Source organism: Phocoena phocoena, chromosome 19 (assembly GCF_963924675.1).
Source record: "Phocoena phocoena chromosome 19, mPhoPho1.1, whole genome shotgun sequence".
NCBI classification, from domain to species: domain Eukaryota; kingdom Metazoa; phylum Chordata; class Mammalia; order Artiodactyla; family Phocoenidae; genus Phocoena; species Phocoena phocoena.
Genome location: NC_089237.1, coordinates 28,151,163 through 28,178,219, shown reverse-complemented (window position 1 = coordinate 28,178,219; position 27,057 = coordinate 28,151,163). Strand labels below are relative to the sequence as shown.

The following is a 27,057-nucleotide window of genomic DNA, read 5'->3' as shown; positions in this document are numbered from 1 at the left end:
TCTATGACGTCCTCCTCTTCTGGCAATGTTCCCGTATGTTCACTAAGCATCTGCCCTGTGCCAGAAGCCTGAACCCAGCCAAAATTCTGAGTTTGGGGAAAGGGACATACCAGGATTGAGGGAGCCCAGACTGGAGGGAGGAGCCAGATGAGGCACCCGGAAGGAAAGGACTTTTGACCTGAGACTTGGAAAATACTGGTGCATTTAGAGAAACAGGAGAGGAGGGACAGAGGGCCATTCCACGCAGACAGGAAGTGGGGTTTCCCTGTCGTGGAAGATGAACCGCCCCAAGCTCTTCCTTCCTACCTCCCTGTGGACCTGCCATCTTGTCTGTTGGCAGCCTGAGAAAGGGGACCAGGCCATGCTTCCTGGGGACCCCTCAGAGCCCTGAGAGCAAGAAGCTCCGGAGGGAGTATTGGATAGGACAAACGGAGATCACTTTCGGCCCCTCCTCCTGGGTCCGCTGGTCCCACATCCTACGCGAGCATGAGGCAGAAGCTTCAGCACACGTGCTGGTTCCCCCAGCTCTGTGTGACCATCAGGGTGGCCCCATTTCCTCTCTCCCTTTGCAGGATAAATAGACGAGTCTATTTCAGAGATGAGGACCCTTGAGGCTCAAGGGGTCAAAGCCACAGAGCTAGAGGTGCAGCTGGGATTTGCGCTCAGGTCTCTCTGGCTGCACAAGGTCTTTGCCCTTACTTCCCTCAGTGTCATTGCCTGGCAGCGGGACTAGCCAGAAATTAGGATGGAGGCACAGAGAGCAGGCCTGGATCCCCCCAGAGGCAGCAGCCAGCAGGCTGGGAACCCCTGACCTGAAACAGGCCTGCAGCAGTGGGTGCGGGGGCTCCGGGCCCCAGACTCCAGGCCTGGATGACTCCAGATCCCCACCTAGTGGTAGCAGGGAGCTACTGCCACACCACCCAGGCAGCTCAATGAGACACAGATCTAGCCAGGTCACCGGTAACCCATCCTCCCGCAACAAACACCCTCTCCCTGGGCGTAGGTTCTTAGGAGAGAGAGGAGGTCCCATCAGCTGGCACTGGGGTTCATTGCCCTCATGATTTCTCTGTAGCGACCCAGTCGCATGTCGGAGCTCTGTGCTCAGCCGCAGACACTATCACACAGGCCCCTCTGGCTACATCTAGCCTAAACATCCAGGTCTAGGCCAGATTCCCCAGGCTCAGGGACTTGGCAGCCTGTCACCCCAGACAGCAGGGTCTCACTGGCCTGCACTGGCCTCCAGGGTAGAAGGGGTCACCCAGCTCTGGTGGGCTCAACCCTGGCTGCTGCCCAGACCAGAAGAGAATTTGCCCTGTCCCCAGATGGCCCCCAGGCCCCCATCCTCAGGCTCCTCCAAAGGGGCAAGGCCTCCTCAGGAGGGGCAGGAAAGCAGAGTTCACTGTGCCAGGCACTGTTCTAAACAGCACCTCAGTTAATCCTCAAACAACCCCATGAGCTAGGTACTATTATCTCCAGTTTGGAGAAGTGATGGGGGAGGGGTAAACTAATTTGCCCAAGTCACACATTCATTAAATACTAACTATAAAACAATGTGCGTGGGCACCACACTCAGAAGGGAGAAGGCCAATGGGAAGCTTCCTGGAGAAGGAAGTGATTCCAGGCAGAGGGCAGAACCATGGGTGTGAGAAGTCCCTGAGGCAAGGTCAGAAAGGTTAACCTAGACCTGGGCAGGTGGACAGCAGAGCGGGCGGGGGGGCGGGGGGGGGGGGGAGTAGGCAGGACTCATACAAGCCCCACTGCCAGGCTAAGGAGTCTGGACTTGACCCCAAGAACACAGGAAGCCTTTGGAGGGCATTAAACAGGGCAGCGACCCCATCTCATCTGTGTTTTGGGAAGGTCCTGCTGGCAGGAGAGATCAGTGGGGAGACACACTGGGAGGCTCCCTACCGTCGCAGGTGGAGGGGCTTGCCCTGGAGTGGGGGGTTGGAGGGGCGTCTGTTGCTCAAGGCAGGGACTCAGTGGCAGCAAATGCCCAGAGGCCAGAGAGCCCCAGAGCCCCTAGGGAACAGAGAATCACCCAGCACAACTGGAGAGCAGGGTTTGAGGGCTGGGAGGGCCCTCAGTCCATGCGGGCTGCTGTAACAAAATTCCACAGACTGGGTACCTTCTAAACAACAGACATTTATCTCTCCCAGTCATGGAGGCAGGAAGTGTGACATCAGGGTGCCAGCATGGTCCAGTGAGGACCTTCATCCGTGTCAGAGGTGTCCCATTGTATCCTCACATGGTGAGAAGGGGAAGGAGTCTCTTTTATAACAGCACTAATCCCATTCAAGAGGACTCCATCCTTACGATCTAGGCTCCTCCCAAAGATTCCACCTCCTAACACCGTCACCTTGGGAGTTAGGTTTCAACATGAATTTGGGGGGGACACAAATATTCAGACCACTGCAGCTTTGACCCTTCTCCTGCAAGGCAAGTCCTCAGGCAAGATACACGTCCTCCTCCCTGGGCCTCAGTTCCTCAGGAGAGAGAGGAGGCCCCGTTGGCCGGGACTGAGGCCCTTGGCCCTCAGGGGCTCTCTGTGCCGACTCCAAGTGAATGTGGAACTTTTGGTCCAGGGCCTGGCAAACATATCCTGACAGGGCCAGGTGTGGGCCCTGCTTCTGGAGGGTACATTTCACTTACTCATTCATTCATTTATTCAGCGAATGCTTTTTGCGCCCCTTCCGTGTGTTGAGCAGTTTCAGGTCTAGAGACCCAGAAATAAGCAAAGCAGACACCAGCCCTTCCTTGAGGGAGCCAATGATCTCGTAGGAAACAGAGACTTAAGCAAATATATCCCTTCCCAGAGGAGATGTGGCAACACAGAGGGGTGCGGTGGGAAAGGGCTTGGCCCCAGCAAACTGAGGGCAGAGGGAGAGCCTCAGAGCCTCAGAGAGGCTGGGGAACTGGTTTCTCCATGGAAAATCATCCCCGCCAAGTGTCTCCATGTAGGCTTGTCTCTGTGTGTTTGCATGCACCTGTGTCTATGTGGTAGGTACAGGCATATGTCTGTGTCCATTTGTGAGTCTGAGTGTGTTTCTCTTTATGTCTCTGTGTGTTTGTATGTGGTTGTTAAGGAAGTGCCTCTGTGTGTTTGGGGGGGTGTCCATATATGACTACATTTGTGTGTCTGTGTGTGTGGGTGTTAGCATGCTATGTATGGGTCTCCACATACGTGCATGCATGTGTGTGGGTGTCTTTGTGTGAGTGACAGGGTGACCTCCTGGGTGATTTGCTAACATCTAAGGGGTTTCTCAGAACTTGATCTAGCGATACTAAAGTCAGAACTGCTATGGACACACCATGACAGGTGCGGGAGACCAAAGCTGGGAGAGTGGACAGCCCCTCCGAGAAGGAAATGAGACCCAAAGTGGGGCAGGGCTAAGTAAGGACCAGTCCCACAAGAGTCCGCCATGGGGGGCTGGGCTGAATGCCCAGTGGCACTTGGAGGTCCTGGGGCTGTCACCCCAGACAGCAGGGTCTCACTGGCCTGCACTGGCCTCCAGGGTAGAAGGAGTCACCCCTTCTACCCTGTAGGAAAGAGGGCTCCAGGAAAGAGCTTAGGCTTAGGGTCGGCCAGACCTTGCCATGACCCGTGACCTGCTTCTTAGCAGCTCTATAACCTTGGGCAGGCCTAAGCCTTGGTTTTCTCTTCTATAAAATGGAGATGAGCATACCCACTACCCAGCTGAGAATGCAATAAAAAAAGGCATGCCCAGCGTTGAGCACATGGTTGGTGTTCCACCGCTCCTCCCCTCGGGCCTAGGAGAAGTTGTGGTGGGGCCAGAGGATACCTTGTTCTCTTGGGGACTGAAATCAACAATAAGGAGACCAAACATCCCTGCGCTTGGCACTTGCCATGTGACGTCCCCGCTGCTATGGTTTACACAGAGGAAGCCCCTGCCCCCACCAGGGGGTCCTGCCCCCTGCTGGGCTGACATGAAGTGGGGAGGCCACCCTTCCCCTGGTGTCCTAGTCTGGGGCTCCGAGTCAGGCTGCTTCTCCCATGGACACGCGGCCTGGCGGGCCACAGAGGGCACCCGGCCCCTTTGCCCTTTCCCAGCCATGAGGCTGACTCTCACCCATCGTCACTTCATCAGCTAACATTTCCAAGGACCAGGCCCGTGGGATTGTGAAAGAGCTCTTCCTTTATTCACTGGATGGCCTGGGGCACTTCACTTCACCTCCCTAAACCTCGCTGTCATCCGCTGTGAAATGGGGATTCGCAGTCAACAGCCTGCCAATGAGGGTTCAGTGAAAGCCCATACGCAGAAGTGCTTTGAATGCCCCCAAAGCCTTCCACCAGCCAAGGAATTAGCCTGCTGGGTATCCCAGGGCTGGGGGGCACCTGAATGCCCTCCATCAGTATCCCCTTCTCTCTTTGGGAGGAAGCCACAGGCAGTGGGCAAACTGTGGTGCTGGGTGCCAAACCCACCCTCCACCAAGCTGTGCCTCTCCTCCAGTTTGTGCCAAAGTGGAAGGGGGTTGCAGGGCTGGGGTGGGGGGGAGGGAACCACATCCCACAAGGAGTGGAGGCAGCTGGAGCCAGCCGGTTCCCTGAGGGTTTCAGGACCTGGAATGTGATTTCCTAATTGTGAATTCATTCTGGCCACCAGCCTTACCCCCAACCCCAGGAATCTCAGCAGCAACAGCCTGGGTCTGTGGATAACCCCGCCTACCCTCCAGGCTTGGGTTCCTCAAACATTAAATGGAAGCAGAGTCCCAGCCTCTTATCTGAAGACGATGAGACTGGGGGTCGCTGGGAATTGGAGAGCGAGGTCACCTGGTCACTCACAGACCAATGTGATTTTCCTCCAAACCACTTATCTTCAGGAGGAGGATTTGGCCCAGAGAGGAAAGTCACATTGTCCAAGGTCACACAGCAAGACTCACAGCTTGACTTTATACCTGTCTCCCCAGCTTCAGCGGTAGATGGACATGCAGATAACTACTAAATTACCATAGGTTTGATTCTATCCTGTGTTATACATTGAAGGGGAAAGAGCTGGAGGCCCAGGGCAGGAAGGACACTCGGCTGGGGTCACACAACAAGCTGGTAACTGTGTCGCAGCTCTCTAGCTGTGTACCCTTAGTTAATAATAAGGGAGGTAATCTCCGAGAGTGCCAGAGCTCACCTGGGGACTTCAAGCGTCAGCTGGAATCAGCCTTCCAAACCTCGGCCCCGAATCAAACTGGCAATAGGACATTGGGCCTCACACTCGCCCGTCCCCATTCAAACCTGACCCAGAACCTTGGTGGATTTTAAACCCGAGGGAGAGATTCTCAGGCTGACCCCTGTGCCCTCTCCAGTCCCCACCGCTTCCCACTGGAACAACGCAGACCCGAAGCCTCCCCACGGTTTCTGGCACCGGGGCCCACGGAGGCAGGACCCTGGGGAAGCAGCTCCGCAAGTCTCGCCCCGGGGTGGCAGTGGGGGACCGGGGGCCCATCCTGCCCCTGAAGACGGGTGGGGGAGGAAGGTGCCTCGGTGCACCTCCCGGCGGGAGGCCCACTGGATCCCACCCAGCACCCGGGAGCCGCCTCAACCTGCTATCCCCCAACCCCGCACCCTCGTGGGAGCCCCGCCGCGCAAAGCAGTTCGTCCGGCGCGCGACGGGTCCAAGCCCACAGCCCCGCTTCTGAGACGTCCGGAAGGCGGGAGTCAGGCGGCCTCCTGCCCCGAGAGGGATCGCAAGGGCCCTAGCCCGCCCGGCACACAGAAGGCGGCCGGTGGGTGTTTGCAGCTGGGGCTTCGCAGGTCGGAGAGCTGGCCCGGCAGGGCGGCCCCGAGGAGAAGGGAAGCCCCCATCCCGAGCCTAGGGCAATCCCATCCCTGTGTCTGCAGCCGCTGTCCAGAGCTTCCTTCGGGCTCCGCGGAGCGCCTCTGTCTCTTGGCTGGCTGCCTGTGCCCGTCTCTGGGCCTGGATCGACGGTAGTCTGTGGCTCTGCCTCCGTGCTGCTCTTGCTGCGGCTCTCGGTCCACCCCAGCTCTAGCCCGGGGCGGGCTGTGCGGCTGCAGCCCGGCCCCTGGCCTAGAGCGCCATCTGGTGGGCATGTGGAGAGTTGCCACGGTCCCCGGACAGGGCTCGCTCCAGGTCCGTTCCTGGCCGGGAGCTGAGGAAGGTACCAAAAGGAGGGGCCTGGAGAAGAGAGGCGGCCGTCGGCTCTGGGAACCTGGTGCTTCAGGAATGAGTGAGAGGTGGAGTGAGCGGGTCCGCGCCTCCAGAGAACCCAAAAGGAGCTCCAAGGGCAAATCAAAGTCCCCGGCGCGTTCAGACGGAGACAGGAACGTATTCAGTGAGGGTGACCAGGCTGCACTGCCAAGGGCCCTCCTGGGGAAGTGCCCAGAGAGGACCCGGAGCTCAGGGTCCTCAGCCTTTGCCCCCTACCCCTCTGCTGCCCAGGCCCTAGAGCACGGAGCCCTTGGCCCCTCGACGGACCTTGTATGCCGGGCTGGTGCTACAGACTTTGGGGTCCAGGACGGCGAAGGAGAGGACAGAGTGGGGTTGGATTTGGGGTACTTCCTAGAGCAGTGAGGAAGGCAGGCTCAGAGTTTAAACCTCGGTTTCATCGAGACTCTGTCCCTTGAACCGTCCTATACCCGGGAAACGGGGGTGGGGGTGGAGCGGGCGGGGAGGGGCCTGCAGCTGGGGCTTTCACCTGTGGGTGTCATGTGGAGCACCAAGCTGAACGCGCCCCTCTGTCTGCAAGGGGTGGCCTGCGTGGGCATTCGCGGTAAGCTGCGGAGGCGGGTCCCAGTTCTGGGCCCTTGGGGAGGACAGGGCGGGGCCCCTGATGCTCAAGAGTTTCCACGGCAGCCTTTTTGGGGGTTGGGTTGGCGGGGCTGGGGGTAGGGGGATGACTTGAGGGCTCGGGAGACTGGGATTGGCAGAACAGGAAACGAGTCCCCTAGCTCTCGCACTCCTCGCTGCCCATCCGCTAGGGGTCTCACGGAGCCCCCGACATCCACACCCCTAGCCTCCAAGCTCCCCTGCGAATCACACTCACAATCCCACGCCGACACGTACAATTCCCTCTCACACCCCGCAGTCCCAACGCACAGGGCCTCGCGGCGACACACCAGGTCAGCAAGCCCTCCACACTCGTCCGCTGGGGATTCTGCCGTCTAGGGCGCCTGGTGCCAGGCCCTGAAAGGAGGCCTTGGGACACCGGAGCGGCGGGACGCGGGGCGCCTGGGCTAATTGGCGACCCCGGGAACAATGAAAGCTGGGAGGCGGGTGGCTTAATTGGGCCAGGGAGCGGCCTGGCCTTTGTCTGGGACTCGACCGCGCGGTTCCCGCAGCCGAACTTAGGCTGGCAGCTGGGACCCAGCGCACGGGCGCGAGGGAGACTCAGGGAGGGGACTGTGCGGTTGGGGGGTCAGGGGGGAAGGGGGGACGACTCTCCAAGCTGCGCTCGGGGCCCAGGGCCTCTCGAGGCCCTGGAGTATCACTCCACCCCACCCGGGGCGCTGCAGCCACCACGCGGTGAGAACGCGGCCGCAAACTGGCCGCTCTGCCCGGCTTTGACAGCGACCCTCCTCCGGTTTCCCATCTGCCCGCGGGCCCGCCCGCGGCTCCGGGTTGGTGCTGCCCCCTGGTGTCAGCAGCTCGCTCTGCAGCCTCTTCCCAATTCTTCCTAGACGGGCTGACGGTGAGAAACCGGAAGAAACCAACGCGCCCCTCTTCGAATTTTAGAGGCGTTTTTAGCCCAGAGCGAACTCGAATAAACACACTGTCCACAGAGGATTTTATTTGAGCTGAGAAAAGGGCCTTTCTGCCCCACCTTGTTCCTGAAGTGCCCGCCTCGCTGTCCTGCACGCCCGAAGGTCAGAGGCACGGAAGCCGGAGCCCACCATCCGAGACTGGGACAGTGTTCTGGCCCTCCCAGCGGTTCACTGGCTGAGCCCCTCGCCGAATTCAGCGTGACCTGTGGCCAGCTCCCTACCTGGAAGAGGCAAACATGATTCTCTTCCTTGCAAATGTGTCGGCCCAAGAAGGTGTCCTGGGAGCTTGGAGGCCAATTCCACCTCCGCCTTCACCCTTCCTCCATCTCACCATCCTTGATGGCCCCGGTGAACAGGAAGCCAGAGTCTCTCGTCCCCCGAAGTACCCAAGTTGAGCGTCCTGCTGGGCCAGGGTGTTATGGATCTCCAAGGCTTAATGAGGAAGGAACTGGGTTTGAAAGAGTGACCGCCCGTCTCCCATCCCTTCCACTGCTAGGATTTGGGGCTGGTGACACCTGTTGGCTCGGTGAAGAAGAGAGAAGATTCCGCCCTCATGGGATAGGGACAGGAGGCAGCTGTCCTCGCAGACGTGGGCCACGGGGAAGGAGGCCTAATGGAGACTAACGCAGTGGGGCTCCCTGAGAGACCACCATCTGAACCCATTATTATACAAGGGGAAAGTGAGGCAGGAAAAGAAAGAGCCTAGTGACCCTCACTCCCCACACCCCCAAGAGGGATTTAGATGATTTCCACGGGAGAACTTTCAGGCTAGACTTTGCCACTCTAGTCAACAACCCTGATACGGAGAGAACGTTTCTTTTTGAGGTTCAGGAGACAGAGCGATGGAAAAGGATTCTAGGGTCCGCGGTATATGGGGGACCATGGCCAAACCCCTCCTCCGAAGGGAAAGAGGGAGCAGGCAGCACCCATCTTATCAGCCCCACCTACCCAGAGGCTCTGAAAGGGGGTGCAATTCCACTGTGGCGCCCCGGACTGGGAGCGGGAGGCCAGGCGCGGAGTGGCGAGAGAGGCGGACAGAGGCTAGCGGCCAGCAGAGGGAGCCCGGCCCCCGGCCTGGGACGCGGACGCGCTGGGAGCGCGGGGGGCTCGCGGTGGCTCGGCGCCGCCCGGCCCAGCCCGCAGCCCGCGCCGGCGCCGCCCGGCCTCGCAGCTCAGCTCGCTGCCCCAGCCATGCAGCCGCCCCCGGGGAGCAGCTGCCGCCGAGCCCGGGGCGCCCAACCTTCGGTCCCCGCCTCCAGTCCCGCCTGACGCGCTTGCGGCGCCCCTGCCCCGCGCGACCCACAGAGCGCACTGCGCCGTTCACTTTGCATTGTAGCGTTTTATTGTTTTCTCGAGTTTTTGTCGTTTCGTCTCGCTCCAGAGCGAAAAGTGAAAACCTGAGGTGGAGCCCGCGGGCCGGAAGAGCAAAGCCCGGGCGCAGGGGCCGAGGGGCTGGCGGGGTGGGAGCTCCTCCAGGGACCGGGGCCCTCTCCCGCAGCCAAGGACCCCCCCAAGCCCTGTACAATATAGATGCTCATGTAAAATGAAAAAAAAATTAAATGCTATGAGTTAATCTCTAAATATTATGTACACAGCAATGTACACCTTTGAATAAATTAATACCAATTTGCATATTCTGGGAACCTTAAAGCTTATTTACACAAATTACCATTTATTTCATAAATATCTTTTTTTTTTCCCCCTGGGGACTCAAGGCAGAAGTGCCACTCCCTCTGCTGACCCAGGGGTGGGAGGGGCGCCTGTCTGGGTGAAGAGGTGGAAGGACTAAAAGAACAGGTTCCTCTCAGCTCAAGTCTACACTGACTTGAATCTTCACTGACCCCAGCACCCCTCACCCCAGATTCTCAAGCGGTCCCAGCCCGAGGCTAGGGGTTCTGGGGCTCCCCCGCCTGACGCCTGCACCTTCTGGCTCCCGAAGAGCCAGCCTCTGGCTGGGCCAGGGACGAGGACTCCCCACAGCGCTGGAGGACCCGGAGAGGGCCCGGAGAGGGCCCCGCCGATGACACCTTGACACGGGAGCAGGCTTGGACCAAATCCAGTGGCTCCAAAGCGACTGCGTTCCTGGCAGCTGGATTCCTTCTGAAGCCCAGGGAAGTGTCCCAGGCCCCGGCTGGCTGATCGGGGCTTCATTCCAGCCTCTGCAGCCCGCTTTTTCTCCTTTATTTAAATAAATACCCATTCTGTGCTGTACATGTCCCAAGCAGCAGGGGCAGGCAGCTCAGGAGGCCTGCGCGGCAGTGGAGCAGCTGAGCAGCCCCCTCACTTGGGCGACTCCCTGCCGGGGGAGAGGGCTCGCTGGCTCTCCAGCCCACTCACCAGCCTCTGGATGCTCTGCAGTTCACTGGCTGCCTCTTTGGCTGAGCCGCTGGGCGACAGGGCCCCGCGGGGTGGGGCCCCCGCTTTGCGGAGAGCCAGCTCGGGCGGCGGGCTGGGCTCCCGGCTGTTGCCGCCTGCAGCCTTGGAGCCCTCGGCTGCCAGCCCAGTAGTGAGGAGGCTAGTGCTAGGTGGGATGGTGACTGGGATCTGGTAGGGGCTGAAGCGCAGGCGGGGCCGGGCACTGCCCAGAAAGGGACTCCGGGATAGGGAGCCTGCGGCAGCAGCGGCAGCCGCCGCAGCACTGGTGGCGGGCAAAGCGGAGGCCGCCGCGGCAGCAGCAGCCATGTAAGTGTAGGGGTAGGGGAAGAGGCCTCCGAAAGTGGGCATTGGGATTCCCTGGAAGAAACAGAACAAGACAAGGGTTAGGCATCCTGCCTGAGGTGTTTCTGCAGGTGATCTGGGCTCTAGGGGTGGTGCTACAACTGGAAATCCTTGCCCTACAGTTTTTAGGAATATGAGACCAGAGCTCACATGACTGTAATCCCAAAACAGCACAGGTAGGCATGAGCCGGTATGCCTATGGCCAAACCCAGTCAGAAGGGGAGCTCACTTCAGGTTATGACGCACAGACCTGGCGCCATCAAGCTCTGTGCCAGGTATTACAATCGGAGTATGGGAAGGCCATTACAGGCAGCTGAACCAGCATGGGCCTTGAGGGAGGAAACAGGGCTGGCACAGGGCCAGGTGGCCAGGAGGCATCTTTGGCTGTGTTGGGAGGGAGGTTCTGCTCACTTAGAACAGTGTCCTCCCCAGCCTTTCTATCCGCAGGTGCCCCGCGGGGCAGGGGAAGCACAGGCGAGGGGCGGGGCGGGGCGGGGGCCGGGGTCTTTGTAAATTCTCCCTCTGCCTGCCCACCTGCTCAGGGGTCTCCTGCCTGGACCAGGAGAAGGATCCAGATGCCAATCAGTTTATAAACTGGCCTGAATACAAAGAACTCCTGGCGGCACCTAAGTGGCAGCTGAGGAAGGAATGCAAGGCCTTTGCCTGTGGAAAGCACAGTAGCTGGGAAACCCTGGACAAACACTGCCTGAGTCCCTGAGGCCCGACTTTTGGATTATCTGACCTTTGAGATAATGTTCACTCCACAGAGTATGTGGGTATGGGGAGGAGGGCAGGAGCTGACTGGGCTAGGCTTCCGGGGAGCCTCAGGCCTGGCTCAGGCAGGGAGAACGAAGAGAAGTAGCTTAGTCAGGAATGAGAAAATATCCTTCCTGAGAAGGTCAAGCCCTACTGAGCATTCAGACATGGTGTCTCAGAGGAAGGAGGGAGGCTTCGGATCTCCCAGGTTTGGGCTCTCCCTGATGGCCAGAGGTGAGCTATCCTGGCTTGAGAACTTAACCATTAGCCGTCCACCAAGTGATGCGTCCCGAGTGCTGAGTGCTTCTGCCCTGGCCTTACACCTGTGACCAGGCTGTGTCTAGAAGCCCTGACTTCCCTGTGACCTCTCTGATGCCCATGCTTATCACTAGAATTCGTCTGAGGACGAGGCATCACATACACACCGACTCAAGGGTGCAGATTAAACCTCCAGGCCCTGAACTCCATTTTCTGGAGGCTTCCTTGCCAGCTCAGATCCCCAGATAGGTGATGTTAGTGCCTCAGACACTCACTCCACACACCCCTGACGTGGAGCTCTATTTAAAACTCATTTCAGAATCCCCTCCCCCACTTTAAAAATATTTGCTTCTGAACCAAAGGAGCCTTCTCAGATCTGAACTCCTATTTTCCTTCCCTTAAGATAAGATCTCACGGGTTCAATTTGCCAGAAACCTCAGAGGGAGGAAAATGAATGTGGAGATTCCAAATCTTTCCACAGGGAATATTCCACCCAAGCAACCAAAGAGGCCGCTCTCCCCATCAGATCTTCTTATTTTGCTGCTGGCCACAGTTTCATAAACTTTCCCCTGGGAGCTCAGAATTTCAACTTGGGCCTGGGGAACCGAGCCCCTCGTCTCTGAGACCATGTGGCTGGGAGAGTTGGGAAACCCGGTGTGGGGGAAGGGAGAACCCAGTCCTTTGTCAGGGCAGAGGACTTCCTGGAGGGTCTGAAAGGGGCCAGAGACATCTGGGAGGTGGGTCATTTGGGTGGTCAATTATCCAGAACATATTTCAAATTTTCCTACTCCTTTTGTCCAGCCACCTTAGCCTTTCAGGGACTGACAGTGAGCCAGGGATCTTTGTTCCCAAGATAAATGTCCTGAGGCAGGCCAGGCAAGTGGACTTACAAAAGCCCGTGGCAGCCCCAGTCTGCCATAGCAGAAAGAGTCTAATGGGTGCCACTCTATGCTAGGGTTAGAGGGAAGGAAATAGGCCCAGAGAGGGTTAGGGACACAGGAGTCAGAAGCAGTGCCCTTGCAGACCCTGGACCTACAGTCCTAGTCTCCCTGAACCTAGGTGTGTTCCAGAGGGTCCATTGGGTCTCCCCAGGAGGGAGTCCTTGCCGGCTGGAAGCACTGGAGCGCCTATGGCATCCTCAGGCCCTACGCCTGCCTCCTCTGCCCACCTCAGTCCTCCTCCCTCCATCGTGCGGCCACCAGCTCACAGGCCTTACCTGAGATGCCAGCATGTGCTGGGAGAGGTGGAACGGGAAGGGCCCGGCGGTGCTTGCCGCGCTGGCTGCGGGACCCAGCCCGCCTGCGTCCAGCCCGGTGGCTGTCCCTGGTCCGCCACCTCCTCCACTGCCGCCGCCTGCCACCGAGGCCAGTAGGTGGCCCATGCCCATGGCGGAGAAGGCGCCGGGGCCCATGGCGAACTGTCCTGGGTGCAGAAAGAGCGGCTGGCCGGCCCCCAGAGGCCCGAAGAACTGCTGCCCGTGCAGGTGGCCGGAGAAAGCCAGGCCCGGCAGGTGTCCGGCGCCCAGGGGGGACGCACTGTCTGTCTGCACCACCAGTGGCGCCAGGCCGGGATCCTTGCCCTCGCCGGCCTCCTTGCGCCCCTCGTCCTTCCGCCGGGCTTCGGCGCGCTCCTTCTCTAGGCTCCGCAGGCCAAACAGCCCGTCCCCGCCGCTCTCGGCCGGCTCCTTGGCCCTCTCAGGGCTGCGCCGCTCCCGGGCGCGCTCGGGTTCGGTCAAGCGAGGGGGGCTGCCGCCGTCCAGGGCCGGGCTGCGGCCTAGCGCCTGCCCCGCGCGCTCCTCGCTCAGCCTCTCGGGCTCTGGGTCACTGTCCGCGGCGCACGACTTCTCCTCGGCTGCGGGGAGAGAGGACGCGCGGGGTTACGGCCTGGGAGAGACAGGCGCGAAGCCTCTCCCGGTGTCGGCGCCGGGCCGGAGAGACGTGCGAAAGCCTGCTCTCTGGGAGGCCAAGTCAGAGGAGCTTCTAGGGGCTCGTCGGGCTAGGGGCAGTCACCTTATCCAAGACCCCTTATGTGCAGTGGGAGAAAGTGAACCCGGTAGAGAAAACCTTACTGCGCCAGAGTCACCCAGCGCCAGGGCCCTACCTCGGAGCCCAGCAGGATCTGCGGGCCACCTGGGACCGCCCTCACAGGAGAGTCCTGGGTTAGAGGCCTCCCAGGCTCACTGCTGACGCTTCTCCCAGGCCTTAAGTTAGCCGGAGGTGGAGCACCGAGCCACCTGGCGCCCGGTGGACACCCTCCCTTTCTCTTCCCCGCCAGATCCGCACCTCTAGTCCGGTGCAGGCGCAGGGGACTAGGCGCTGTCCCCGGGGAGGGTGGCGGTTCCCGCGCGGGGGGAGGGTCGCAGGACGAGGCGTCCGACTCGGCACCGTCGCGCTCTGGCTTGCAGTGCTCCTCGTACAAGCGCAACGACGGCAGCGTTAGCTGCTTCCTGGGGATAAGCGGACGGAGCGGGTCAGAGCGCAGCGCAGCACCCCCACCGCCCCCTTCCACGTCCTGTTCCCCCAGGCACCGCCATAGGCCGGTCCCGTACACCCTCACCTTTTCTCCCGCCGGCCATTCCCGGTGTCCCGGAAGCCCTTGGCAAACGGGTTGTTGTCGATTTTAAGCTGCGTGATCTGCGGGGACCGAGGGGGTGGCGCCAGGTCAGGATGCGGCTCTTCCAGCCTGGCCTGGGGCACCCGGAGGTCAGCGGCTGCCCACCCAGAGGAGAGCCCGGGAAGTGCACACTTGGTACCCGCCCACCTGGGATAGGACGCTCCAAGCCACAAGGCAAGGTGAGGCCGGCGGGCGGGCCTCGAGGAAAGCGACCTCCAAAAACCTTATTCGAGGCATAATCCCTCAACTTGCACACACAAACCCAAAGCTCTGCGTCCAGAGTCGAAATCCGTCCAAGCGTGCACACAGGCCCACGAGGCCACTCAAGTTAAACTAACCCGGAACCTGAGCAGGGCGCAGACAGCAGAGCACACGCAGGTCAGCAGACACACACAAAGTCAACCACACTCACGGGCCGCGCACATGCAAGTACACACGGGCAAAACAAGTCCCCAGGAAACCAAACGAATTCACACGCCTCCACACGAATCTAAGGCACTCCAAATGGTGCACGCATATCCGCGTGGGACAGACACATCGGTTCACAAGGACGGAAAAAACGACCCGGCAGGACACTCAGACACTGTCGTTCACCCGACAGTCGTGCACACGGGCACAGGCCTAGTGGGGTGGTGATTTGCCTCTCTAGAGAGAGGGTGTGGAAGGGCAGCAAGCAGAAAAGGCCCTTTCACTTGAAGGAAAAGTCTCTAAGCACCTCCCAAGGGGTCCCGGGCCTGGACTGACCCAGAGAGGGATGGCGGGGTGGGGGCTGTCACCTGTCCCACCCTCTGGCTCCCCCAGGAGAGTGAAAACTGGGCCCCCTGTTCCTAGCCTTGGGTTCCTAGCAGCAGGAACACCTGGGCAGATTGCCTCCAGCACCCTCTTTTCATTTCAATTCCCATCCCTGAGCCAAGAAATAAACGAATAAAATGTAAAAATGTCAGCACGGCCCCGGAGTCTCCGCTAATTGCTAAGTAAATATCCCCACCCCAACGAGCGCCCAGCTGCTCGCGCGCCCGGGGGAGCTCGTGGGTCTGTGTCGCGGGCTTGCGAGAGAGCCTGGGGGATTTCGGTGGCTGCTGCGCTTACAGCGTCAGGCTTGGTGCTCGGGAGTGGGCCGTGAGGGAGCCGGGGGCTGCGGGCAGGTGTGAGTGGAGGGCTGGAACCTGCACGTGGGGAGGGCGTCGGTGGAGGGGCTGGGCCCGCCGCCGGTCCCGCGCACCTTGTCGTTCTGGTAGGCAGTGACCGCGATGAAGTCGGTCTCGGGGAACACGTAGGTACGAAAGGTGCTGTAGGGCAGCTTCAGGATGTCGTTGGCTCGCACGATGTGGAAGCGTGGTTGGTACTTGTGCATGGAGTTCAGGATGGTCTGCGGGGAGGGCGTGGGTCAGCCGACAGCACCCCCCGCCCCCGCCAGCCTGTGACCCGAGCATTTCTGTTCTCTGGGGACCCGACCTCTTTCCATCTCTCTCTATCTCTCTCAGGGTTTTGCCTTCCCCATTCCAACCCCCACCCTTCCCCGTTTTCTCCTGTCTTCTCCGCTTCTTTTCGCTCCTATATTACTTTTTATTTTTTCTCTCAATTTTCTTCATCACAGTTTCTCTCCATTAAAAAAAAATTTACCCCAGTTGAAAACAGAAATAAAACAAAATAAAAATCCCTACAATGCCACTCTTAACCTCTCTTCCTGGGCTCACTGCTAAGACCCTAGTAACGCCACGGAGAGAAGACTGGGACCTTTGAGGGCTCACCGACTGCCCTACGTCCGGACAAGGAGTCCCTTCTGCCCCATGAACTTCCCCCCTCCCATTCGCTGGGGCCCTCGCTCAGGCAGAAACGATGAGAACCCCAAACTCCCTCCTCCTGGTCGGGCAATCTGCCTGTGGGAGGAGGGAAAGGAGTCTCAGAAAAGGTATGGAGGGGGCTGTTTTAACTTTTAAATCTCCTCGTTTGGGGAGAGGGATGGAACCCAGGTCTTGTTCACGGGGAAGGGTGAGGACAAGCTGAGGTCCTGGGCAGGGCTTCCAAGCTCAGAATCTAAAGACCAGCGGCTGCACGACCCAGTTCCGGCCACACCTGCCTCCCGCTGGACCCTAGGAGGGGCTTTGGAAGGCCTGAAGAGAGCTGAGGCTGTGAGCAGCCTGGAGCTTAGCGGCCCCCAACCCCCCCATTCTCCAGGCTTGCAGAGCAGAGCCCTCTGGGCCCAGGCCCAGCCGGCATAGGCCACAGGGCAGTGACCTGGGCAGGGGCACCCTGCAGGTTCGGCAAGCGTTCCCCTCTGGGGAATCCTGCGGTCTCCCCCCAACCCCTGCAGTGCCCAGTGCTCGGTGCCTGAACCCCCATCTGCACATCCGCCCTGCACTCACGAAGCCGTGCTTGTCGGAGATGTTGTTGGTCAGCTTCAGCTTATGGAAGGCCACCGGCTTGGCCATCCACTGCTCTCCCGTGGCCGGGCTGTCCGGGTGGATGTACATCCGTTTGGGCATCTCTGGGTCGGCCTTGCCCGCCACCATCCAGCGCGAGTTATGGAATTTATACCGGCAGTCATCAGCGGCCACGATGTCCATCAGCAGGATATATTTGGCCTTCTTGTCCAGGCCGCTGACTCGCACCTTGAAGGGAGGAAACATCCTCCTGCAAGAAAGGGAAAGATGGAGACGTCATGGGACCCGGCTCTCTGTCGGAGGACCCCCCCCACACACACACCATTGCCTGGAGCTTCCCCACCTGTGTTCCGCTGTTGTCCCTGCTCTCCCCCTTAATACTGCCTGGGAGACACCACCTGCGGTTGTTATTCCTGGGAGACCCCATTTCTGCCTGTCAAGACCCTCTCCTATTATAAGGCTTCCCATCGGCCCTATGCTCAGATCTAGTGACCCTCTTTCTCCCTCATCTGAGATGAAAGCTGAGATTTCAAGAAAGAAATCCAGGGCCTTTATAAATACACCCGCTTCTCTTGACTCTCCCTGAAATCGGTTCAGGGGATATATCCACTTGGGACCGAAGCTCTCAGAAATAAATTCGGATGTTGTTTGTTTGGGGGAAGGAACTGGGTTACAGCGCCGAACAAGGACCCTGACCCTGAAGTTCGGGGGAAGAGGGTGAGCCTGAGGCCTGGATTCTCCGTATCTGAGTCAAAGGCTTGAGTGGTTGGGGATTGTAGTTTTCTTCCGGCCTTAAGGCCTAGGGCGACGTGAGCGTCTGGAGGTCCTCGCTCCTCGGCGCGGACAAGGCTCCAGGCCGGGTCAGGCTGCAGCTGGGCCGGTTCGGGGCTCGCTGCCGAGAACGCAGCGACCGGCGGGAACCAGTGGGCCAGCCTGGGCCTAGCAGGGTGCGAGTCTCATTCTGGGCTCCAGGGTCGGAGAAGAGTGCGGGAGACGCTGCATCTGGCCGGAGCACCGAGCCAAACTCGCAGGCAGGAGAGCGAGGCCGCGGGGCTGAGTTGCAGCCGAGACCGCTGGAGAGCAGCCAGGGCCGAGCCGCGGGGCCTCCTCGGCTTTGGGACTCATAACGATTGGGGCTATTTTGCAGGAGCATATTTTCGTTTTCATTTGGGAGATTTCGATGTTTTGGTTTAAAAAAATTCGTTCGCTGCCAAATAAGAAAAGTCAACTTGGTTGTCTAAGCGTGGTGCGGGGGCCCGAGCGAGCAGGGAGCCGCGAGCGGCGGGCTCGGCGCTGGTGTGTGCTGTCGGGTGCCCCTCTCGCCCACCCGCGCGCCCTCCGGCCAGCCGGCTGCCCTACCTCCCGGACTTGGTGATGACCATCTCGGTGCCCAGCTTGTGGAACTGGTCCCACAGCTCCTTGGCCTCCAGCGTCACCTTGGGGTCGTCCTCCACCTCGTCCTCGGGCTCCAGGCTCTTAAGCGAGCGCAGATGCGCAGCGGGCGGATGCGGGCCGAGTGCCGAGACGTGCAGCCCCGCCTCGGCCGCCGCCGCCGCCGCCGCAGCCGCCGCCGCCGCCGCCCCCGCCAAGCCGGGGTCGGGCAGAGGCTTGGCCAGCGCGCCCGGCGGCAGTGCGAGCGCCGGGAAGAAGGAGGGCTGCGCCGCCGCCAGAAAGGCGGACATGGGGAAGTCGGCCGGCCGTGGCGCGTGAAACGGGTGGTAAGCCATGGCGCTGGCCGCCAGCGCCGGCTCTCTCATCGGGACATCCGGCCCAGGCGCCCGGGGGCCGGGGCCGGGGGCGCGCGGCTCGGACCCCCGGCCCGGGCGGCGGCGCGCGCGGAGGAAGGGCGACCCGGGTGGCAAGCGCGGTGGCAGCTCCTCCCGGTTCCCCGTCCGGCGCACGGCGAGGGATGCGGGGCTCTGGGCGCGGGGGCGGCGGGGGCTCTGCGCGGGGCTGGGCTGGGCTGGCCCGCTCCGGCGCCGGGGACCACGCGCGACTGGTTAGATCTTGTCGTGATCTCTGGAAAACTGTGACTATCTCACATGTCCTGCCCTGCTCGGATCCCCTGCGCTAACGAGCCAGGCCCCCCTTGATTGCTGATTTTACGCTTTTTGGACCAATTGTGGGTCTCCGGGGGCGGGGTTTTGACAGCTCAGGCCAAGCTCCGGCCGGGAGGGGGGGCCGGGGAGAAGGTGTCGGAAGCCTCAGCAGTAAGAAAACATGTCAACAGAATAAAATATTAACCAATGACGGGCCAGCGAGCCCCGAGACCCCTCCCCCTGCCCCGGCCCCCACCCCGCCGCCCGCGCCCGCGGTTGCCTGCGCCCGGACAGGAAAGCGCGGCGGGCCGACCCGACTTGCCGAAAGGGCCTTAGGCGGGGGTCGCCTGGGTCCCAGGGCCCTGGGGAAGGACCCCCAGCCGCAGGCCGCCCCAAGTGCAAAGCATTGACACGGCCCAGAGAGGAGAGGGGGCGCCCTCCTTCTCCCGCGCCCGGCGGCCCGGCAGCTCTGGCCCGCGCCCCAGCTTGGCCTCCGACCCCGCTCCCGGCCGTGGCGCCGCCCGGGCCCCTGCACTCCGGAGGGAGGCTGCGGGTGCTGGAAAGAGAGGCCGGTGGGCGGGCGAGTCGGGAGGCGCTGGCTGCCGAGGTCCCGGAGCGGAACCCAGGTGGCGGGAGCCGGTGAGTGGAGCCGTGGCAGAGCCCTGGAGGGGCCGGCGTGGGCGGGAGCGGGACGCGGCCTTTCACTCGGGAAACGCGGGGACCCCTTAGCCCGCGCCTCCCCTCACAGGAAGACTCAGGAGGAACCGGGAGTTCCGGGAAAGCCCTGGACTCAGCCCCGTATCCGCCTGCGTCCCCGACCTAAGCAGAGCTCTCCCACTGCCGGGAGAGCGGGTCCTCGGGGCTGGGAAGGCGTGAGTGCACCTTCCGCCGAGCACAGGGCGGCAAGGCGCGGGCGGATCCAGCCCCCAGGTTCTTGACCCGCGACCCAACGAATTTTCGCCGCATCCGGTACCAAAGACACAAGTATCCCTCATTCTAAACACCGGCATCCTCTCTCCTCCACTTTCCTAGAATTTGTTTCCAGCTCTCGAAAGCTCACGACTCCCAGGTTCAGTAATGCCGAGTAACGAGTGTGGGGGTCTGAGCGTCTGTGCGCACCTGCGGTTGAGCCTCCACCCCCACCCCCTCCTACCCCCGCCTGCCGCAGTCGTTCTCAGGCACCACCAGTATTGCCTCCCGCCCTTGGGGTGTGTATGTGTTTGTGTGTGTGTGTATGTGTTTGTGTGTGTGTGTGTGTGTGTGTGTGTGTTTCGCGCCCACTGTGGTGGTGCCTTCTGTGCGCAGCGGGAGCCGAACTTAAGGCGTGCGCCCAGTGAAGCGGCTACACACCTGCCTCGAAATCAGTCTCAGGCCTGACACTGATTCTTGGAGATCGCGTTCTGAAGGCAAGACGGACCACGGACTAGACACGGGTGACACTCCTGCCCGCATAACCAATGCAAAGGCGGGTGAGTTCTGCCGGAGCGGGTTTGCGCCGGCGTTGTGGGCGCGCACAGCCCACATCAAACAGTGTCCCATCCGCTGCGCACACCAGTCGCGGGGAATCCTGTCGCTGCACACGCAGACCTGCCGTGTAAAATCTGATCACCCCGGCAGTGCGGGTTGGGGACCGGCCGGAACGGTTTGGCTTCCCCGAACCTTTTTTCTACTTTTCTGAGCCGACCCCGGAGAGCTCGCTACCCCCCTACCCAGCGTGCAACAGGGCACCGCCCCCAAAGGGTTTTTCTCCACGACCTCACTCTCTAACTGGGTCGCTCCTCTCTTAGTGCCTCCTCTCTGTCCAGAACGAATCTTCGACTCCGCGCTGCTCAGTCTATGCAGCCGGGGCAGGATCCGTTGCAGCTTTGCACAGGCGAAGTCCTGCCGGCTCCGTCTTAGGCGAGATGTTGCCCCTGGGGATGGATGTGTGTGGACAGGTTTGAGCAGTTGGTGAGGTGACCAGATAATAGCCAGGGCAGCGTTCCGGAGCCAGGAATCCGGGCACAGGCCTGGGAATCCGTGCATGTACTCGCAAAGTCGTGTGTGTACACGTACTTTCGAACTTGCAAGAATGGCGTGTAGTACACCTAAGTGTGTGCAATTTGGACATTTTCCTGGAGAAGGTCTGTAGCTGGTCCGGGGTCCAAGGCCCAGGCAGTCTGAAACACGCTGGTACGGGTTGTTCGCCCAAGAAACCCCGCGGAGACGATGCAGCGGCTGCATTTGGGGACCACAATCCCACCTGGCCACAAGCACTGGGCCACGGACCTGCCCTCCGGCGGCCACAGGCTCTTTCCCGGCCCGGACCCCATCATCTGCCCTGCCCCGTCGTCCCGCAACCAACCCTAGGTCGCTACAGCCGCTCTTAATATTCCGAATTTCCATCCCCCTATCCCCCTACCCCCAACACCTCCAGACAAACTCTCCAGCGAGGAATATCCTTGGCTCAACGAAAACCCGCGAAGGGGAGGCCCAGGAGGCCCTGGTGCTGCGCCGTGCGGCGCCCATGTCCCGCTCGGCCCCTCCCCCACCACCCCCCGGGTCTGACCCTCCTCTTCCCGGGGACAGGCGCCTCTGGGGGGTCCCCGGGGGCTGAGAGTGCGTGTCTCTTTAAGAGGCCCTGGGGGGCGCCTCGCGAGCCGCCCGGGGCTGGAGGGGGAGGGCACGAGCGGGGGCGGCTGGCGCCAGGCGGCCGAGGCTCCACAGCAAAGCTCCGGCCCCTGTCACTTCGCATCGGCCGGGCCCCGCAGACAGGCGGGGGACGCGCGCTCAGCCGCCCCTCCCTCTCCCAGGCCGTCCAGGGCCCGGGCGTCGGGCGGGCGTGGGCCTCGGGCCTCCGGCCCGTTGCACGCGCTCAATAAGCTCTGTGCTTCCCGCAACCCGGAAATCGGGCGGGGGCGGCCTGGCCGGGCCGCTGTCCGTCCTTGGCCCCCCGTAACCTCTCGCGGGGTCAAGGGGCACTGCTGGGACCTTCCCGGAATTGGTCCCCGCCCGGTGTCTTGGTCTGTGTGACTGGGCGTGGATCTGCGTGCTCCTACGTGGAGCGATGGCTTGGTGTGTGTGGTCGTGTGGCAGAGGGGACGTGCGTCCGGGTAGCGGGGCGCTGCTGTGAGACTGGCACTGAGTGCGCGGTGGTTTATGAGTGTGCCCGGGCTACTAGTGCCCGTGTGTGGCCCTATGCCGGTGACCAGTAGTGGAGGTGCCACTGCGCGCGTCCATCCTCGTCTTGGCCTGTGTGTGTAGGAAGAAGGGGAGGGAGAATAGACAGAGCTGCTCCCATCCCCGGCTTCCCGGCCGGACCCGCGCCTCCCGGAGCCTTGGCGCCAGCCAGCCCCGTTTAGTGGCCGGCCCGGCTCCCCCGCGGTCCCGGGTCTGGCCGGGGTGGGGGCCGCGGCCTCGATGACCCCGGCCCGCAGCAGCCCGGCCTGTCCCGTCCACTTAGACAAATTGCGGCTGACAGGCTCGCAGTCTCTCTGGAGTCGCCGCCCGTCCGTCGCCTCCCTCCCGACCCAATTACCCCGCGCAGGGTCGGGCCAAGTGGCTGGGATGGGGCGGGGGGCTCGGGGAGAGCGGGAGGCGCGACCTCTTCCCGTCTGCGTTGTGGCCCAGGCCTTGCGCCGGGACAGGCGGCAGGGCCACTTCTTCGGATCATGTCCCTGGAAGTGCCTGGGCAGCACGGCCTCTGCGGCCCAGTCCCCAGTCTTCCAGGCTGACGCGAAAGCAAGGCCCAGGCTGGCAGCTCTGGCGCGGGACAGCCCTGGCCCTTGAGGGTCGTCGCTGTGCACCTGAGGGCAAGCAAGGTCACAGGGCCCGGCAGCCCAAGACTCATTCCCGCCGGATTTGGGACGACTTCCCCAGAGTTTTGGGGATTCCATAACCCTGAGAGCTCCGGACTACTCTATGCTCTGGGGTCAAGGTCCTCGGTTCGCAGCAGTCTGCTTGGGGCGCAGGGGTCGGTAAAAGTGAGGTGCACATCTGTGAACCTGCCAGTGCATGGACGAGCACGGGTGTGAGGTCATGGGTGTGGGTACCTGGGATCGTGGCAGAGTGAACAGGTCACGCTGCTGTGTGGCTTGAGAGAGGGGGCAAAGCACAAGGACCCCCCTAGGACCAGCCCACCTGCGAGAGAGGGGCGGGGCTGGCCTGCGCACGCTCACCAGGCTCTTGATTAGCTTTTGCAGAGATGCTTTCGCCTTGGAGCAGGGCCATGATTCCCTGGAGCAGCTTCGGGGGTAGTTCTCGACAATCCGGGCGGGCTCCAGCGTCGCCTCACCCGCCCTCCCTCTCCCCGCCAAAGAGCTACCTGGCCTCCGGTCAGCCTCTGGGCCTCCAACCAATCTTTCGCTTTTTTGACCTGCAGCTTCCTCTTTGCCTCCTTGGACCTTGTTGCTTTTCTCTGCTGGGTGTGCTCCCCTCCCCCCACTTTACAGATGAGCCCAGAGGTGCAGTAATTTACCCGAGGCCACACAGCTACCGGTGGCAGAGCTGGGATGGGACCCAAGGATCTTAAGAAACAGCAAGGCCACTCCTTAGAAGCTGGTGATGTCATTGCTGTCCCACTAGCTACACCTGCTCCTGCAGCAATGCAGTACTGAGACTCCAGGCCCCCCCCCTCAGGCTGGTCTCTGGCTTTGAATACAAGACGGCACAAGATGCTCTTCCCTTTTGCCCCCAGAGTTCCCAGCTCTAGGTCTGCAGGAGGGGGCTGCCTTCTCAGTTACACGGGGACAAAGGAGCAGCTATAAAGCTAGCCAGGGGCCAGGGCTGGATGCTCTTAGGAGTAGGGAATGGGGGTGAGTGGCCTCAGAGTCTTGGACTGTGTGCGGGCCCAGGACAGGGAGGTCAGTGCAGAATGCAGTTGCTCTGAGGGAACTGGCCTGGGCATGTGAGGCAGCATGGAGCAGGCAGGGGCCAGCAGATTAGCTGTGTGACTTCTTAACCTTGGGCGAGGCCTCTTTAAGGCTCAGGCTTCTCATCTGCAAGATGAGAACCGAATAGCGCTCTTTTGGGTGCCTTCTAGTTTAGAGATTCCCTGATCTGTGAAAATCAGAAAACTCAGCAGTGAGAAACCATTTCCAGTCTTAGGCTGGCAGCTGCCTGCTCTGGCCTCTGCTTGCTTCCAGAGGAGCCGACACGAGTGTTTGACAGAGCGCCGTGCACCTGACTTTACCTTGCGACCTCCGGGCCATTTCTCCAATCCGTCCCAGACAGTGCCCTTCCTCCCTGAGCTGCCACCCCAGCTCCCATCAGCCTCCTCGCAAACCATGAAGGTATTTTTTCCTCCATCAAGTTGAGAGAAAGTCCATAGTGATTGCCTGTTGAGCAGGTAGGGCTGTAAGAACCAGGGAGGTCACATGGCTTCCTCAAGGTCACCTGGTCAGGCCACAGTTAGATGCATGTTCCGACGGCCTCCTAGGGTGATGCCATCATGGGGGTCTGCTGGGGCTGCTCGGGGTGAGGTGGACCTTGCCCTGGGTGTTATCTCTAGAGGACAGGAGGCTGGCTGCTCCCGGGCCAGTGGGCAGTAAAGCCCCCCACCCTGGGGCCCAGTCTCACTTCCAGCTGATTACAGGCTGTGGCAGGGTCTATAACCTCTCCAATTAGCCGGGGGCCAGACCCAAGGCCTCTCTGATAACCCCAGCTCCAGTGGCAGCCGCCATGGGGCCAGCTTATCTGGCCTCTCTTATCCTCCCCCTTCCCCCACATACTCAAAGAGTTGCCCTAGCTGTGAGCAGATGAATAACCAGATTGTCCTGCAAGCTCAGCCCTACACCCACCACTTTCCCTGACTGAAGGAGGCCACAGCTGTTTTGCACCCCCTGGAGGGAAAGGGCTGAGCCAGGGAGGACTCCTGGCTCTAAGCTGACAGCCGGCCCCCTGTGTGGTTGGAGAGCGCTCCTGGCTGTCCATCTTTGCCCCATCCACGTGCCTTAGGGTGGGTTCAGAGGGCCTGACCCTTCCTTGAGCTCCTTCCGTGGCCAGTGTGCATAGGCAGTCTCTGCTCTGGCTGGGGTGGGGGTATGCCAGGCACATCAGTGTCTCCAGTTGGGCTGCAACGGGAGAGGCTGCTGTTCCTCCCGCAGCCCCGACTGGGCCCAGGCCTCCTTCCGTTCCCAGCATGCCTCACTCTGGCATGTGATTCCTCACCCCGCAGGCTCCCAGGCAGGAGGGACTGGCTTCAGCCACCCTATGCAGGGCCATCTACTCAGCCTTCAGAGCCGAGTGTGATTCAGGTCCCCCTTCTGCCAGCATGCCCAACTGGTCGGGTGGAGGGCACTGAAGATTTAATCTCTCCTCAGGCGCCAGGGTTGGATGGGGTGCGTGCAAAGAGGGCGGGGGCCCTGGAGCTCCCCCGCTCTGGATGGCTGGATGGGAAGGCCTGCTTGTTTGTGAACTCAACTCTTCTGTGGCTGTTACATTAAACTTCACCCCAAACCACACCTGGATCAGTGGGTTTCCTTCAATCCTCCCAGGCCTCTCTGCGGTCTCAGGGAAGGTGGGACTGGGGCTACCCCTTTTCACTCCCCCGGCTCCTGTCTCCTTCCTGCCATTCACTTTAGGTCCAGAATTGGGAGGTGGGAGGGGAACCACATCAGGAACTTGTCATCCAAGGTTCCAGCCAGGTTTCCTGGGAGACCCACCTTCACCTGACCACCCGTCACCTTCTGAGTCTGAGGAGAGGTAATGACAGGGAGCCTGTCCCGAAGATGAGGCCAGAGTCTTCATCAGGCTCTCCTTCCCACAGCAGCCCAGAAGCACATGCCAAGGACCTGACCAGCCCTGACTGCCACAGCCAGGGAGGGTCCGGGCCTGGGGTGCCCCCAGAACTCTATGGCTCTGGTAACAGGCAAGAAGGTCAGAGAATGGATTTAAGTCAGACCCTACCCCAGTTCAAGAGTAAACGTCCTCATTCTCCTTCCTCCCCCCTCCCTGGCTCCCCCTCAGCCGCACGTGTGGAGCAGGGACACACGGTCAGGCCCACAGGACTCTGCTCAGCGCTCGGAGAGGACCCTGACCCCAGCAACTCAGGGATGGACACCGACTGCAGCGTGATTTATTGAACAAGACGTGCACTTTTGGACAGGGCCTCAGTAACCAGGGTTTCCTTCACTGAACAGTACAGGACCAGGGTAAAAGGGCTTACAGACAAGAAAGACAAATCCTTTCCATGAGCCAAAGGGGAAAGAAAAGAGGAAGGGGGGTTTCTTCTTCCTTCCTCCTTCCCTAATACGCTGGGTCTCAGTTCAACGCCAGAAGGAGGTTGGCCAAGGGAAGCTGGGCAGTGTGTGCCATAAGCCAGGAGTGAGCTGGGGCTGTCGCTCAGGGCCAAAGTGCCCGCCGGACCACCCACCTCGCCCCACCCAGGCCCCCGAAGGGTTTGGTTAGAAAATACAAAAGCGGGTCCAATGCAGGACATCATGTGCAAACGGAGGAGGGGACGGAGCTTCTGCAGAGTCTCTCTCAGCCACGGCCCCGTTGATGGGGGGCAGAGGTCATGGTGAGCCGAGGTGCTTTGGAGAAGGGTCTCTTCTCAATCCAGGGAGGGTGGGCGGCTGTTGTCACGAAGCTTGGGGAAGGTGGTTGGTAAAAGACGAGCAGGGTCCGAAGGGCAGGACCAGAGGGGGGACTTCTCCCCTCCCTCCAGCAGGTGAGTGGGCCAGCCAGTCAGAAGCAGGTTGCTGGTACCTACGGGAAGCTGGTAGGGAAGAGGCTGAGGGGCTGACTCTCATTGGTGGGCAGTGGAGATCGGTAGCCATCGAAGTTTCTCGGGATGCTGCCGCTGGTGGAACCTGAGCTGTTACTCAGAGTCTCGATGCTTCCCTCTCGCTGTAGTTCTGCAAGACAGAAGAGCGGGCCAGGCCCGGTCAGAGTGCAGTCTTGGGGAGGCGGGGGTGGCCCCTGGGCCGGGCTGCCTGCCTTGAGGCACCAATCTGGGTCCATATACATCCTTCTGCAGGGGGAAGGACGGGCCGGGTGGCAGCTCGGGTCACAGGGAGGCTCTCCCTGAGGAGGGCGAAGCCCCCTTGGCTGGCGGGCTCCAGTTACTCCCTCACTGTGGGAGCCCCTTTAGCCAGAAGTATGGCCGCCCTGATGATGTGTCTGGACCACACTGCCATACATGGGGCATGTGCTCAGCCAGCATACTCCCCCAACTCCACGAGAGGCTCCTGTCCTGGAGCTACAAGTCTGGCAGGAGGGGAGAAGCCAGGACATGGGAAGGACCGATGCTTCCCTACCTGATCTGTCTCCCTCCCCTCCCCTGCCAGGGAGCGTCAACCCTGGCTTAGCCACCCGCTCACTCGTTCTCACCCACACAGTCTGCCTGCTGGCCAGGCCCCGGTCCCTCTGTGGCACCTCCTGGAAAGTGACCTGTTTCCCTTCAGGAGGGAATGCCAGGTTTGAGAGGGGCCTACGTGCCTGGAGTGCCTCCTTTCTCCCTTCCTCTGGGCTCCCAAGTGTCCTGGAGGCCTCCCAGAATTTCTATGCTCAGAGTCAACCTGGCAGGGAGGCTCCCATCTCCTCCTCTGCCCCTTCCCTGGCATCAACACAGCCACGC

General features: G+C 61.1%; 2 protein-coding genes across 2 annotated transcripts in view; both read right to left on the bottom strand.

Moving 5' to 3' along the window:
• Positions 1 to 9,431: 9,431 nt before the first annotated feature.
• On the bottom strand, positions 9,432 to 18,432 carry TBX2 (T-box transcription factor 2). The gene is made up of 7 exons (XM_065896643.1): positions 17,821 to 18,432; positions 16,444 to 16,711; positions 15,300 to 15,446; positions 14,021 to 14,097; positions 13,747 to 13,910; positions 12,681 to 13,315; positions 9,432 to 10,465 (listed from the first exon to the last, which is right to left on the bottom strand). Exons 1-7 carry the CDS (start codon positions 18,216 to 18,218, stop codon positions 10,013 to 10,015), a joined length of 2,142 nt encoding a protein of 713 aa, XP_065752715.1. The 5' UTR covers positions 18,219 to 18,432; the 3' UTR covers positions 9,432 to 10,012.
• A 7,093-nt stretch (positions 18,433 to 25,525) lies between these two features.
• BCAS3 (BCAS3 microtubule associated cell migration factor) overlaps positions 25,526 to 27,057 on the bottom strand; it is a 578,557-nt gene continuing 577,025 nt past the window's right edge. The window contains exon 25 of the mRNA XM_065897745.1: positions 25,526 to 26,335. Coding sequence (XP_065753817.1) covers positions 26,187 to 26,335 — 149 coding nt within the window. The 3' untranslated portion in view covers positions 25,526 to 26,186. The remainder of the gene's footprint in view (positions 26,336 to 27,057) is intronic.